Source organism: Oreochromis niloticus, linkage group LG4 (assembly GCF_001858045.2).
Source record: "Oreochromis niloticus isolate F11D_XX linkage group LG4, O_niloticus_UMD_NMBU, whole genome shotgun sequence".
Taxonomy (NCBI): Eukaryota; Metazoa; Chordata; class Actinopteri; order Cichliformes; family Cichlidae; genus Oreochromis; species Oreochromis niloticus.
The window spans coordinates 30,540,896-30,556,247 of record NC_031969.2 but is presented as its reverse complement, the minus strand read 5'-3'; the positions used below and the strand labels follow the sequence as shown (position 1 = coordinate 30,556,247).

General features: G+C 38.2%; 1 protein-coding gene across 2 annotated transcripts; it reads right to left on the bottom strand.

The window, feature by feature from the left end:
* Positions 1–15,014, bottom strand: cyth4a (cytohesin 4a). 2 transcript variants are annotated; one of them, XM_019357637.2, is made up of 13 exons: positions 14,854–15,014; positions 14,273–14,346; positions 13,943–14,007; positions 11,800–11,866; positions 9,694–9,812; positions 7,926–8,006; positions 7,685–7,797; positions 7,270–7,418; positions 5,729–5,840; positions 5,548–5,624; positions 5,386–5,457; positions 5,007–5,155; positions 1–2,371 (listed from the first exon to the last, which is right to left on the bottom strand). In XM_019357637.2, exons 1-13 carry the CDS (start codon positions 14,891–14,893, stop codon positions 2,287–2,289), a joined length of 1,203 nt encoding a protein of 400 aa, XP_019213182.1. In that variant the 5' UTR covers positions 14,894–15,014; the 3' UTR covers positions 1–2,286. The 2 variants fall into 2 exon arrangements, with proteins under 2 accessions (XP_019213182.1, XP_019213183.1); XM_019357638.2 differs by lacking the exon at positions 5,007–5,155 and having other exon boundaries at positions 14,854–15,013.
* Between the last annotated feature and the right edge of the window lie 338 nt (positions 15,015–15,352).

Below are 15,352 nucleotides of genomic sequence, written 5' to 3'. Positions count from 1 at the left end.
TACGATATACTTCTTTAATACACGAAAAGTAGTTTGATTACCACACAAGTATAAAGTCATTAAATTTTACAAAAAATGATCTAAAAACATGCTGTACAAAGATTTATAACTTAAAATTCATTTGAATACACAATAACAAAAAAATCACATTTTCATTTACAAAACAGCTAAAACAGGTTTACAAAAGTGCTAAATGCATTTTTACACAAGCTAAAGTGTGACTACAGCACATCAGGGTCAAGAAACAAGTACGAGTGCTTTTTAACCTTTTGATACACATTTATAATAAACTGTACATTTTATTTGCTACATTGGTCTGTAAAATCATCTACTTTAAATATTCTAATATGAACAAATAAATATATGTAACTTCAAATAGTCTGCAGCCACGGGGAGACTAAGAGTTTACAAGTACACATACACAAACATCTGTGCCATTGTATTTGTGTTTTTGCTTCATTTCTGTGGTTAATTTTTGTAAAAAATTTAAGTTCTTTTTCCTTTTCAGTTCCTTATTCTGTTAAAATGACAGCACTCTTTCATTTTTATCTGGGTTGCGTTTATTCTCTCTTTTTAGATGCTCACAGATGAATCCTGCTGCTGTCTGATGCTGCAGATTTGTAATTAATGCAAAAGAAAGACTTCTATAAATAGCTGCAAGCCACAAACCTAATTCAGATCCCGATAACTGTGTCAAACCTTGACCTTGAGTCTCATTAGTTTGGACTGTCAGCAATGCTGTTTTCATTGGAAACCTTTCTAGATTTAATCTGTTTAATCCAAGTTAAATTGTGGAACCAATGAATCAAGAAATGCTCTCTACAGTGTTTATAGACCTGTGCTGATCCTGAATATGTGTTCCGATTTTTTCCAGCGTACAATAAAAATGATATTTTACTTTTATAATCATTTTTGGTTGCACACAAAGTCTAAATTAAATTCTGACAGTTTTCAATAGTTGTGGCATTCTTCTGTCATCTCAGTCCTTTGATGTCAGGTGGTCATAAAACTCAGTTAAGTCGATCTTTCTGTTGTCTTATATTCCAATAAAAGTTTTTTTTTCCTCCTGCAAGTATTGAAGTTCAATCATGCAAACATTATAGAAAACCAATACTCGTGCTCTCTCTGTTATCTCAGCCAGTGGCTGCACGCACAAGGACACCATGATGGGAGATACTTTCAAAAGAAATCGAGTTTTCAGTCTCAAATTCAATCTCTGAATTCACTTCATCAGTAGATTCAGCTGTGGTCCTAAACCAAACTCATGAAGTTTCTGTGCTGAGATCTGACAACTACCTGTTTTTCTCTAGGTATCCAATTTGGGAATCTAGCTGTAGTCTTGCAAACAGTGACCCTACAAGACCTCCAGTCTCTACAAATGCTGGTTTATGACACACTGGCATCAGATGTGAAAAGGTGCCAGACTTTGGTCTTTTGTAAGTCTTTTTAAAAAGGAACTGAAGATGAAGAAAAGGCACATGTAGTTCCAGCCTTATTCATGCATGCATTGAATCTGTTACCTAAATGATACCAGGTCTGACCGAGCAAATGCCATCTCAGCTTTTACAACAAAGTGACCACTGATGTGAACATTGATTCAATAAGCTGATAAGTTCAAATGCTTTCATATTAACAGAAAAGTGTGCATGACTAAAAGGCGTGTATCAATTTATTTTTTGATACTTTGTTGGCATTTTGTGTCTCAGTGAAGTCAATATGTTTCACTTCAAAAACATTTTGTTTCTTTTTGAAGTTGTTTTCTGTCTCTTTGCAGTTGTTTTGCGTCTCTTTCTAGTCATTTTATGTCTTGCTAAAGTCTATCTGTGTGTTTTTTTATGAAGTTGTTTTATCTTTGTGGTCATTTCCTGTGTCTAAAGTCATTTTATGTCCCTGAATTTTCCTTGTGTGTCTTTGTTATGTCTCTTTGAGGTCATTTTCTGTCTCCTTGTAGTTGTTTTATGGCTCTCTGGAGTCATTTGAGTCTTTTTGTGGTCATTGTATGTCTTCTAGGTTAGACTTTCATGATTGTTATAGCTTTGCAGCAGATGTTTGTCCATCAGACTTGTCGCCCCTGAAGTCGGAGCGGCAGTGCATTCATTTTGCAGAAGTAACGTGAAAACCACGATTCACTTTTCTCCTTTTTACACTACAAGTATCACATCCCAATTTGCGCAGTTCTTTGAAATACAGAGCAATGACGTCTTGGTTTTATCTTTCGTGAGCAGTCATTAAAATGAAACATGATTCATCAGTCAAACTAATCCATGATCCACTGATGGTGCTGTGTCAGTCCTTTGAGGAAGTGTTGCTGATGATCTTTCTTTTGCGTAGTGTCACCAAGTCATAAAAAGGGTCCTTGGTGATGCTCGCCCTGAGAAACAACATTTAATCGATTTAGTTTGAAAACCGAGACCTTCGATAACAGTAGTAGTAGTAGTTTTTTTTCAGTTTTGAGAACTTTGGTGAGTGGAAATCTCTAAAGAATGACTGTAAAATGACTTTATTGCACTCTTTGTAGGCCCCTCTTAATGCATGATCTTAAGAACACTGAGATGGACATTTTCAGATATTCAATCTTGATGATGACTGTAATCACTCTAACTTAGCATTAACCCTTAATCACTTTAATCTAAATATTTACAGCTTTCCAACCAGCCACTATTCTACTTCTAATGTCCAATAAAAATGTTAGCATGATACATTTTGATAATGATCCCATGTTGTGGCCGTGTAACTAACCACATGGTAGCTCATGTAATGAACACCCTCGTCGACCCTCATTGACTACCCACTAACAAGCACAGGTACTGATGTTTTGTCAAAGCCAGAGAAATTTACAGTGGGTGTCTTTTAGCATCAGTGCTGTTAAGTGATTTCTGGGTACAAGCGTCTCCTGCATTGAATGCTTTTGTGTTTTTAACGGGTGTCAAACATAAGACCAGGGGGCCAAAATCAGCCCAGCAAAGACTCAAATCTGGCCTGCTGGATGGTTTTGCAAAATATGAACAAGGGTATACATTTTTCATGCTTTACAGCTAAGTGATAGTTAGATGTAATAGACAAACAATTACATGATGGAAAAATCCCTGTTTTCCTTTGTGTACTATAGATATTTCAGTAAAAAACAAAACAAAAAACCCCAGAAATTTTTCATTAATCGACAAAAACTTTACATTTTATAAAAACAGGACAGTCTGAGCAGTGAGCTACCAGAACTTTTTCTTTAATTTTACACTTTTATCATGTAGAAAAACTGAGCTGTGCTGTTGAAATTGAACATTTTTTAATCTTGTATTAAGATATCTCAGAGATTAAATGTGTACTTAAATTTCTTTACACTGACAGTGTTTCACTTCACTTAAGGTCAAAGTGGGCTGTATGTGGTTGACATCCCAGCTATACATTGTCACCCACCCACTTTTAAAATAATGACCTGACATTATGCTTGACAGGTTAACATGCTAGGTGGGTGTATAAAAGTCTGCTTTGGAGTGGCTTTCTTCATTTCTGTGCCTGCTTCTAAGTTCAGGTCCTCTTCTACTTCTCTAGCTGTGGTGTGCCACAGGGTTCTATTTTGGGGCCTTTACTATTTCTGATTACGGATAGGTTTACGCGTAGGTGCTTAGGCTCTATTAAAAGTCAAATGGATGACAATTTTCTCTAACTAAATGAGGAAAAAAGTTGTCTTGTTTGTGCTCTGCCAGATTTGTGTCTAAGATAAAGGAAACTCTAGGTCCCCTTCCCACTTTTGCGGAATCTTCAGTAGGATATCTTTTGATTCAGCCATCACTTTGGATACTCATGTTATATATCTCGTTCACTCTTGATTTTGTCTTCTTTGGAACATCTTCCAGATCTAAGTACTCACACCGTTGCTAATTCAGTTGCATGGGCTCCCCATTAACTTCATAGTCCACTTTAAGACTCTGGTTTAGACTTTTAGAGCTCTGAATAGGTGAGCACAAGCATAAATCAGTGAACTTTTACATCCATATGTCCCCAGTAGGCCCCATGAGGTCTTTCTTTGATCAGGGTCTAGTGTCTATATAGCACAGAAGGCTGAAAACTAAAGGAAATGGAGCTTTTGCATCAGTTACCGCCAGACTCTTGAACTCTCTCCCACTGTCTTTCTCTTTTAGCATTTTCTTATGGAGCACTTTGTCATATTTCTATAGAAATATGTAATAGAAATTTATTTTTACTAGCTTTACTGACTAAACTCGTGGTGTAGGCTATAGTGCACACCATGTGAAACCAGGCCTGATTTCAGTATGGCCATTAAGCTTGGGATCAGCACTTTTTCATAGTGAGTAATTCAAACCGCACAGCATCATTCATGACTAACATCCCTCAACATAAATCTTAAATTGAGACAATGACATCAGACTTGAAAGGCCTCTTGGGATCATATTTGGCATCATATGAATATAACAGGGGATCTGGAGGTGGCAGAGAACTAAAGTCACCAGAAAACTGAAAGAGGATGTAAAACACTAACTCCTTCCTTTTTGTGCAGATTTTGTCACTGTTTCAAGCACATTTGCATTAAGCATCTAATTTTGCCATAGCTGGTGGTTCAAGGTGTCTATGAAAAGCACACTCTGTGCATATCTCTCAGAAACAGTTACAATTTGTAACTTTGTAGCTTTGACAAAACAACCTGTGAGGTAGAAAGTTTAGTTATATTTATTCTAACATGCAAGAGTCTTTGAAACTCCCAGCGCAATTTAAATTAATTAGCCAACGCTTTAATATTTTATTTTTTAATCTAAACCATTGGTTATCTACAGATAACACCATTTCTTTGCTCTGTATGGTTACCAGGCAATGAGTGCATTATAAAACTGCAGGTTTAGATTTGAGATGACATGTAGGTCATATAAGTTTGATCACTGTTGCTTGTTTGAACTCTTCCTGATCATGTGCTTCACATTAAGCCTCGATAAACATGAGTCACTGACGCACGTGGCCGCCCACGTGTCCTCTGCAGCATCAGTTGCTCTCACCTGATTGCATCTATCCAGTCGTCCCGTTCCTCTGCGCTGGCTGCACTGAGCTTATACGACTGGTGTTTACCCTGGACCACTCTGCCTTTGTTCTCCGTCTTGCAGGCCTTGATCTTTTGTCCTTTAGGATTATATAACTCCAGGCAGAACTGTTTAAACACACATGCAGACCCACATGTAGCACCGTTACTGTGTGCATATGCCTTTTGTTTATTTTAATAATCTTCTGATAGCCTCCTGACTCACTGTTTTGAGCACTTGCGCTAGAAATTCATTTAGCAACTGCTGTATGATTCATTGAGGGCTGTGGTAGCAAATAATATGTGTGTGGAAACTCAGCAGTCATACAATGTGATGCAGAAAGTGAATGATGCTCTACCGGTTTGCTTGAGTCTTGTAGTGCCCTGACACACAGGTTCTCCAGAGGAATAATCCCAATTGGATCTTTATCCTACAGGATGAGAGTGAGGATGTTTGACATGGCCATGTTTTATTGTCATCATGACTTAATGTAGCGGCAGAAAAAAAAAATTAAACGTACTGTTGTGTATTCAAAGTAGTACAAGCAGCTGTCTGTCAAAATGAACCACCTTCTCTTCCAGGTTTTAACTCGACCACCTGTAATGAAGCAAAAAAGACATTAGAAACCCGAGCAAAGAGAAGCTCTGACGTCCTGTCTTGGAGTCCGGGTTTATCGTGTGGTGTTAGTTTCTTCATCTCACCTATTTTAAGGAGCCAACCCTCGCGGTCTGGATTAAAAAACGTCAGTGTGAGGTCATTCCCATCATCCTCTGGGATTTTGAACGGCTCACTACGGATGCTTGTGTACAGTTTCTGAAAATCATTTGAAAATGCACAGAAACATCGAATAAGCATTTTTAAAGGTCTGATTTGAGTAATTTAGTGCAGTGTACACAAGAAATCATGTGGAAACACAGATGTGACATTTTTACTAAAGGTTAACAGATTAGCATCAAAGGAACCTAATGTATATCAGTATATCAATATGGAAAAAAAGAAGATAATGAAACAACAAAAAAAATCCCTGAAACTATAGATAACCATCAAGAAATAACCCCAAATGTGGGTCTTTTCCTGATTCCTAAACATCCAGATGAACTCATATAAAATCACCAGATTATTGTAGCCTGATCAATACCAACATTTTTAGATATTTTTACATGACAACAGTGATTTTTTTTTATAAGATTACTTCATGTTGGGATACATGGTTAGGTCTATTAAATGAGTAAAAAGAACAGTGTCTTAGTATTTAAAGAAAACTCAATACTAAGTTTTCTTTAAATACTCTGGAAAGAGTAGCTTTCTTCAACCTATAATGTACTGCGTTTTTCAACCATTCACTCACTGCTTAATAAAATATATATAATAATTATTTGTGATTAACTATTCAAGTAACTAATTTCAACCAGTAATCTGCAATGTTTAGCTAACAGCTTTGTTCTCTTAGCTAATGACTTCAACTGTTAGCTAACATTTAACTACTAGCCATATTTTGTGATTGCATAATTTTAGCAAGCCACTTCAAATATTCATATTCACTACTCTTAGTCGCTAATTTTGTTTAGTCATGTTATTAGCCAAGCATTTTAACTGCTTAAATATTACAGTATGCTTGAACAAATCCAGTGTTAGCTTAACTTTAGATGTTTATCCAAAACTAACATTAAATTAGCACATTAGTCAGTTAAACTGATGGTGATACTTAATCATGTTATTAACTAAATAACACTGCTAATAACTGCTCCAAGTTTTTATCTGCTATTCTGTCATAAATGTAGTTTATTTAAACTTAAATACATACTTTAATAATTTAAAGTATGTTAATTGAGTGTGGTTTCTTTTTAGTATACACAAAATTAACAAACAAATTGATGCCGTTAATTTTTAATGATTTCTGAAGTATATTATTAATTTTAGCTATCTTTTCTTTTAACAAACAGTTAAAGTGATTTAAGGTATAACTGCATTTCACTGCGCAAGAATGATGTACTACTGGGGAAACCCATCAGAGATTATTGGTGTCAATAAAGAAGTAAGGGTAAGCTACGTAAGGAGATGAAAGAAATGCCCTGCAGTCAGTTGACCACCCTGACCAAGGAGCATTGCAGTACTTCTGCAATACATTTAAAGGATATCAGAGTAAACTATGATGCTGTCACCAATCAGCGCCTTGGTTTTTCTATCACCTGACTGTACAGGTAGGGCCTGACAAAGCCATGAAATAATGAAGCCAGCTGACCGTGAGCAGCTCAGTGGGCAGGTCCTCGCCGTTGTTGATGCCTCTGTTCATGGAAACAAATCGCTGCAGAGTGGGTTTGTCTTTCACGTTGGGGTTGTGGAGACTCGTGTTGAGCATGATGATGGCGAAAGAGAGGATGTAGCAGGTGTCTGTAACAGAAAACCACAGTTTAGCTTTCTTCATCACCTTCTCGAGTGCACACATTAGGCCAAAAAACGTTTTATTGGATAATCTGTTAACTCTAATCAGGGAGGCCTGAGATGTTTCTCTGGCTTTGGGTTTATTTTTCAGAAAGAAAAGCAGATTTTTCTTAGCAGATGATGAGTCTTGTATAGAATTTTGTAATTACAGAAGCAAAAATGTGTGTTTTAATTGGAGTGTGTGGGAAAATGAATCAGCCTCTTTGTGCTTGTACCTGTGGATTGGAAGACCCCGGGGTTACAGCCACAGTAGCGAGCTGCAAACGCCTCCATCATCCTGTCAATCTTTTGAGCTTCTCCTGGGAGACGAAAGCTCCACAGAAACTGCCTGCAAAGGTGGAAGAAAAAGAAAAACAACACACACAGGCTGGTAAGAAGGAGGAGGGTTTCGTCACAAGGACGAAAGCAAGACTAAAGGTAAAACTGCTGCAACACTCCAAGCTTCCTCTCACAAACCTCAGTGCTTGCACCAGATTCAGGTCTGAGAACTCGTGCAGACCAACAAACGCTTTCAGTATCTTCAGGTGCATTTCCTCCCTGTGTGACAACCAAAACAATGAAAGATAATTGAATAATGAAAACCACAGCCCTCAAAATGAGGCTCAAATATAGAATACACATTTACCCTCAGAGCACACTGGTTTCATAGCATACATGAAAGTCATGAAGTCATGTAAATAAGAACATTTTCAATCTAAGTACACCTTTTCCAGGCATTTCTAATGAAATACACTCGATAAGCTGATCATAAGCTATAAAAGCAGTATGCTAGTCTGGAGTATTCAGGTGTGTGTTGCTACAATGCTACAATCCTCCTATCAGGGAACATCTTGTAAGGGCAGGTACAATGATCAGAGAAATACAAAAAGTCAGGTTAAAGGTTAAAGTTCATGACGAGTATGGCTTGTTTGGAAGGGTGTTTGGAAGGGTGTTTGGAAGGGTGCCTGGAAAAAGCATCATTTAGATTTGCAAAGTTACATGGGAATAAACCACAAGAATTCTGATATGAATTCTTTCATGACCGAATAATGCACATTATTAGCATATTAGCGCAATCACCTAATAACAACTGTCAGCACAGTAGCGGAGGGGTGATGATTTGGGGACCTTGCAGTCTTTAAATGGATCTCAAACTCCTTTGTAAACCAAATTATTCTCAAATCAGTTGAGGCCATCTGTCCTGCATCTAAACTTTGTCCCAAACTGGGTCAACAGGACAACGATACCAAACACAGCAGCAAATCAGGACAGAATGGCTGAAAAACAAAAGAATCAAGGTGTTGCAATGGCCCAGCAAAAGCCCACAGCTCAACCTGGCTGAAATGCTGTGGTGGGACTTTAAAGGAGCTTTGTGTAAATGAATGCTGCGAATTTCAATGAATTGAAACAACTGTGTAAAGAAGAGTGGGCTGCATTTCTCCCATGCTGATGTGAGAGAACGATAAAGTCATACAGAAAGCGATCTGATAAACGATTGGTTTCATAAAACACTGAATCATGAGGTGCACTTTTTCAGTTTTTTAAAACATTGCTTCTGCATTTTGGTTCAGTTTTTGTTAAATAAATAATGACACTGTGCAATGTGTGACGTGCTGTTGTTCATCTGAGGTTGTATTTACTTCATTTTAAGATATGCAAAGGACCAGAGGATTCTTTTCATCATCTCGTGTTACGTGAAATCTTAAAGAGGAGTTTTTGACAAATGGTTGCAACCTTTGGAAAAAGGTTTGGTGTAAGTGTGCAACATCTGTCTACAAAGTGCTCTACAATACGAAAATGTCAAATTTTGGGCAAAAAAATGTTTTCGCACATCACTGGAAAATATTTAATGGAACATTGAAACCATCAAATAGTGTTAGATGGTGCTTTCAAAACAGCTCACCACATCAGTGGTCTGCTTATGAATGCTACCCCCCGATGCTACCCTCCAACCCCCGAACACTACAGCCCACAAAAAAAACCCAAACAAAAAAAAAAACTCCTCCATTTTGAAAGGTGCATGTATGGTTTTATGTTTAGTGTGCAAATTGAAACCAATCATGTATGTGGGTGGAAACCTGGTGAAAAGTGAATCTTGGTGGCTTTTTAACGTATCTACATAAACTGGTATAAAGTAACCTGCTGCAGTTTCTCATTAAATTGCTTAGTAAGTTCAGCACAAACATAAACATTTTTTTTTCACAACTTTAAAGAAGGAGCAGGGAAACTTATACTAATACTCCACCTTTCTCCCAAGAAGTTTCCTATGGCGGTCTTATTGAGCCCCTCCTCTTTGTAAAGAAACTCTGCCACAGACTCTGCTCGCCATTCAAGAAGGCCATTTTCAACCAGGTACTGGACACCCTGCAGCAAAGGGGGGAATGGAAAGTCAGACATGTAAGAAATGAATTTGAAAACTAGGAGGACAAGTTTTTAATCAGTGAATTAAATGTCTGTTGTGTGTTTTCATCGAGAAGGAAAATTAAGCGACAGGAAGCTTCGTGTTAGGTTTTGGCCGCAGCTTTTAGTTCTTCTTGTCAGTGCTGCTAATTCTAACCTAGTCGTATCACACATTAAAAAAGTTTTCTTCTTCTTCTTTTAAGTCACGGTCGCCACTAAGCACCAGCACACAAGATGTGAAGGGTTGAATGAATATTGCATGTTGTTATCGCTGCATCTCAAAAAGGTACTTAGAGACAGATCTTCAAAATATGACTCTTAATTCTGAGCGCATACTCCTGCTAACCAAATCAATTCCACTTAACACCCTTAACCCCAAGAAGACTTTAAACGTGTTATCTGCCCACTTGTCTGCAGGCCTGAGCGCAGAGCGGGCTCAGGCCGAGACACTCAGCTTTGAGCCGAAGACCCAGAAAGGAAGGAAGCGAAAAAAAAAAAAAAGATGGAGGTCGCAGTGGTGAAGTGGCGTCTCTGCCCCACTTCAGGGAACAGGATGTGGTTTTTCTCGCTTTTGCTCATGTTGTGCGTCTGCGTCTGTGCACTGGTTGCACTTCTGAGCATCACACACACATCTCTCAACTCGACATCCGCTGTGTGTTGAGATATCTCTGTTACCGAGTTGCTGTTGACCTTCTGATACAGAGATGTTGAAGTGAGTGAAAGTAGAATTAAAACTTTTACTGTGACTAACAAAGTTTCCTTTAATTTTTTGAAATAAACAACACTGCATGTCAGAAGTAAATATAAGAGTATGCACTAAGAAATAGCACCATTTATGTATCATCTACAGGTATACAGCTCAAGAGCAGTGACCCTACAGGTGTCGGCTCCTCCCCTTATCCTACGGGATAATGCTTGTGCCACCCACCATGGTTGGGTTACTGGATCAGGCACTGATATGCTGCTAAAAATTAAAGTTGAAAAATATAAACTATTATGTTAACAAACCTTGTCAAGGTTTAGGCACAAAGACAAACCTGTACATGAAGCCCACGAAGTGCCTTTAGTTCCTCTAATGGCCACTTGAAGGTGACTTCAAATCAGTCCCCACAGATTCTTGTGTTAAACGACTGAACTTTTCAAGAAAAATGATTGTTTGTCCATGTGGATAGCTTCCCCTTCATATACCCTTGGTACTTTTCTTTATTTTAAGACCTAAGTTAGGAGCTTTAGTGTAAAGTTATTGGAGTCAAAGGTTAAAATGACTACTTGGTCACAGTTGCAGGACCTTCATTATAAATTTTACATGACATCATGATAAACGTGACATCAATATCTGAGGCTACTTTAACAGAAACAGCACTGACACACTTTTACTACAATTTAGTTTTTAAAAGAAACACTGAGGATGACTTAAAACAGGAAAAATAAAGCTTATAGTGATGTTTGGTTGACCCATCCATCTGCCCGGACCTCCACCCTAAACAGACTTTCTGCCTCTGACATTTTTGCAGTCATGTGACCACTGACCATGTGATGTTAAGGGTTAGTTGGTGAAAATCTCCTTGCAACTGGTTTGGTCTGATTAGTGGATTGCTAATTAAACGATTGTTTCAACACTGAAGCACAATGTTTGTATATTTTCAGCTTGTGTCGCACTTTTTCAAGTTTTACTTCTGCTCAGTGAGTAGTTAGTGCGTGCTTCAGACTGGTGTCTTCCATATAAACTACAGCCGACTACAGAAATCCATCTATAACATCACCTAGCTTCTTTGTTTGCTCCTGTCGCTGTCACTGGAAGTTATGGAGTTTTTAAAAAGATCTCCCGAGGTCACAGAGTAATGAGCTGCTTAAATAAACAAAGTAAAGGATTGTCTTACTTTGTAGATTAAATTAAAAATCTTTCCTTAATGTATGAAAACTTGTACACAAAAATATGATATAAACTCACCTTTTTGGAGTCCATGTTAAATTTCTTTTTCCCACGTAGGAATTTCCTGTTCCTCACAACATTTTTACTGCAACAGAAGACAAAAAATGTTGTAATGTTATAAATCATAAAGTTTTGTAGCTCATTTTGTTGTATATTTTGAACTGAGAGCTGTTTGCCTTTTTTCGTGTTGAATATGAGGAGCAGACTGCTAGATTAATGTTTGGTTTCCTTTTGCTTCAGCAGTTTTCGATTTACTAAACATAAATAATACATATATTGGTATAAAAGGCAATGAAAAGATAACTTTGTGACTGATCAATGTTCAAGTTAAAATAAGTAATTTTTACTGTGAATTCATTTATCACACTCCAAACTACTTTCCGATAACGAGCGCTTTGTGATAAGTGGTAGGTGTTTTTGTGGCGTGCGTGCAGCAGTACTCAGAAACTGAGGTTGTGATGCCAGTAATTCAGCTATGTATAAATGTAGTGTCACACTAGACACTTATTATTGCCTCATAAGTGCAACAGCAAAAAGCAGAAACTCCAAATAAGGACTTCCCATAATGTCAAAAGACATTTTTTCTCTCCAAATTTCTGTGACTGTAAGTGTGCTCATTAACTTTGTTTTATTACAGCTGGTGCTCCAGTTGGTGCTGGATCACACTGTCTCCTCCAAAACACATTGTCTCTAATTACCAGCCTCCAAAGATGACTAAAAACATCTGAAACATTTAGCAAAATAATGGCTAAAAGGTTAAAATAAAGGGCAGCACGGATGTGAAGTACCTGAATTAAACTGTGTGGATTGTTTTAAAAGGAAAGCTGTAAAAATTGCTCTCTGTGGAACAATTTATGGCGAAAGTGATTGGAAACGTCAGGTGAAAAGGCTTGAGAAGCAAATTTAACTGCAGAGGGAGTAGGTGGCCCCTGCCCCTCCTGACTGCTCAAGGCCACCACCAGCATATACGTTATAAAATACATCTCCGTCTGTGACATTAAAGCGATATACACGTTCATTTTGGTCCAGTATTATTAGTGATTCTCAAAGTGTGGACCACAGCCCCCTGTAGGGTGGTTTAGGTACTGCATATGAGTCAGGAAAGGTCGTTCAAATCACTGTAAAAACATTCTAATTAAATATTTCCAACAAAAAGCAATAATAAAAATAAAACAATTTTCTATCATGTAAAAGATGGACGTAGATACACCAGCCAACAGTTTGTGAAATCTCTTTATAAAGTCACAATTTGAGCTTTTGGGTTTCTTGAACTACCAGCTAGCTAAAACAAGGGCTGAATCTGACGATAAAACCGTGCTCTTTTTGGCTAATAACTCGTCAATCACAAATAAATACAAGATGACCTGAAATGATCAACTAATGAGCTCATCAGGAAAATATTCCCTGGGAGAAAAGGAGCTGAGAGCAGTTTTCCAATGGAAAATCCTTGTGTGAGTTTGAAAAACTGATGGTTGTCTGCTGATTCTGATTGTGCAATTGGTTGTACATGGTTGACCAGCTGGTTGCTCAGAAAGTGAGCATGCAACAGCCTCAGCCTCTGGACAGCCACTTTAGATTGCAGTTGGTCAGGTCTTCTGATGGGAGGCAAGCTGTATTCAGATTGAGTGAAGTCACTATCAGACAGATTGCTGAGGGTTTGCAAAAAACTTTCTTTTTGCATTAAGGACTCAACTCAGCTGGTTGCCAGCTAGTTGTATTGTGGTTATATTCTTATTTAAAAGCAAAGGGTTTCCCTAATGTGACAAAAGTATCACTTAGAGATGCAACTAAGTGTTTGGGCCACAGAAAATGTACAGATTACATAGTGGGCTTTGGGATTCTAAATATGGGAATGGTTGGTCTGAAAAGTGGCATCCTGCATAATTTCTTTCGACCTCTGAGGTCTAATAGGTGGTAAACCTAACACTAACAACCTGAAACAGTTAATCCGATTTGTTCATCAGGCTTGTGCAGTGCATCATCACACTGAAATGCCCCTGCTTCTGACTTGGTCAAATGCAAATCTGAGTAAAGGTGGCTGTGCGACTGAGCGTTACGTGTGGCGTAGGAGACTAAGCTGAATCAAAGTGTCACTTTAACAAGAGGAAGAAGCCATGCTGACTCAGAGAATAGCTGCTATAAGAGCTGTCCTCATACTCACTTCTGCTCCTTCAGTTCAGGGCTGTGGATTTCAGGCATGACGTGATTGATCTCTAACCTGAGTTTCTGCAAGAAAGAAGGCACTGATGTTAGAGAAAGACCAAGGTTTGGTGTTACATCACAGATACTCGCAGACTCAATGATTCATGGTCAGTTTGTCGGCTATTATAAAGCAGCCTTCAAATCCCTCATATCTCAATTAAAAGTTATGTATGAATGGCCTTTTGTGCGCTGTGAAAAACTCTGCCAAGGCTGCTAGGAGTGGGTGCATACAGGAGAATAACGACGCATTTTAATGAAAGACCTTAGAGGAAAATATTCACCGCAGTACCTGAATGTCATCCAGCAGCTCAAACTTATGCGCCTCACTCTGCCTCCTCTGTTCTGGTGGGAGTTTCATTGGAGCTGTTGGGTGACAGAAAGCATCAGTTACACTTCAGGATGGGGACAAATACACTTGATAATGCATTAATTAGACATGCAACTCTGTGGACCGTCTTGACAACCTCTCACACACCCCCGCTCGTTTTCACACACATTCATATGTCACACATTCACCCTTCACAGGTTAAAGAAGTGGTCAATCAACATGCTTAAAATAGCTGCTTTTCTTCCTCTTTTAAACAAAAACAGGTTACTTTTGAGTGCAGTGCAGCCACTAAAGCAGAATTTAAGTTCAAATAATTTGTTATAACATTGTAAAAAAGTTCAGTTTCATTCCTGGGCAAAGACATTATTGTGCATTAAAATTAATATGAAAATAATATGATATTCAAAGCATATTATGTAAGCAGTTTGAGTTCTAAACTAAACCACACAAATAGTCAACACAAACATCATCAAAACCACTTGTAGTTTTAAAGCAGCGGCAGCTTATGACAACGATTGAAAGTAAAAGATTAATAGGCATACCTTTTCCCCAGAGGAAGCTGTCTTTTCTGCGTATGGCCATGTTGTTGATGGTGCAGAGCGACTGACGGCTGCACAGGAAACAAACTCAGTCAGAGTGAAAAGAGGGCCGGCGCTGCCATTCGGAGACACAGCAGCGACACTGGAGGCGCTCCAGAGCTCAGCCAACAGCACCGCTTACAATTCATCTGATGACGTGAAACATGGTAAAATGGCCATTGAGCAACAGACAGCTCATTCATGACCTTATCGCTATTACATGCTATTACACAAATACTGCAGCTGTGACCACTAAAAATAATGTCATAACATCAACAGGATGAAATCAGGCATTTTTAATTTAAAACAACGGCGATTTTTCGGAGGTGGTGGAGAAGACACTCAAATGCACTGCTTTCACAGAAGCACTCCAGTTTATGAATACTGGATCAGCAGCTAATGCTTAAGCTATTAAAATATTTGTTTATTCAAAAATGACTGAGGAATGCTGATAAAAATGCAT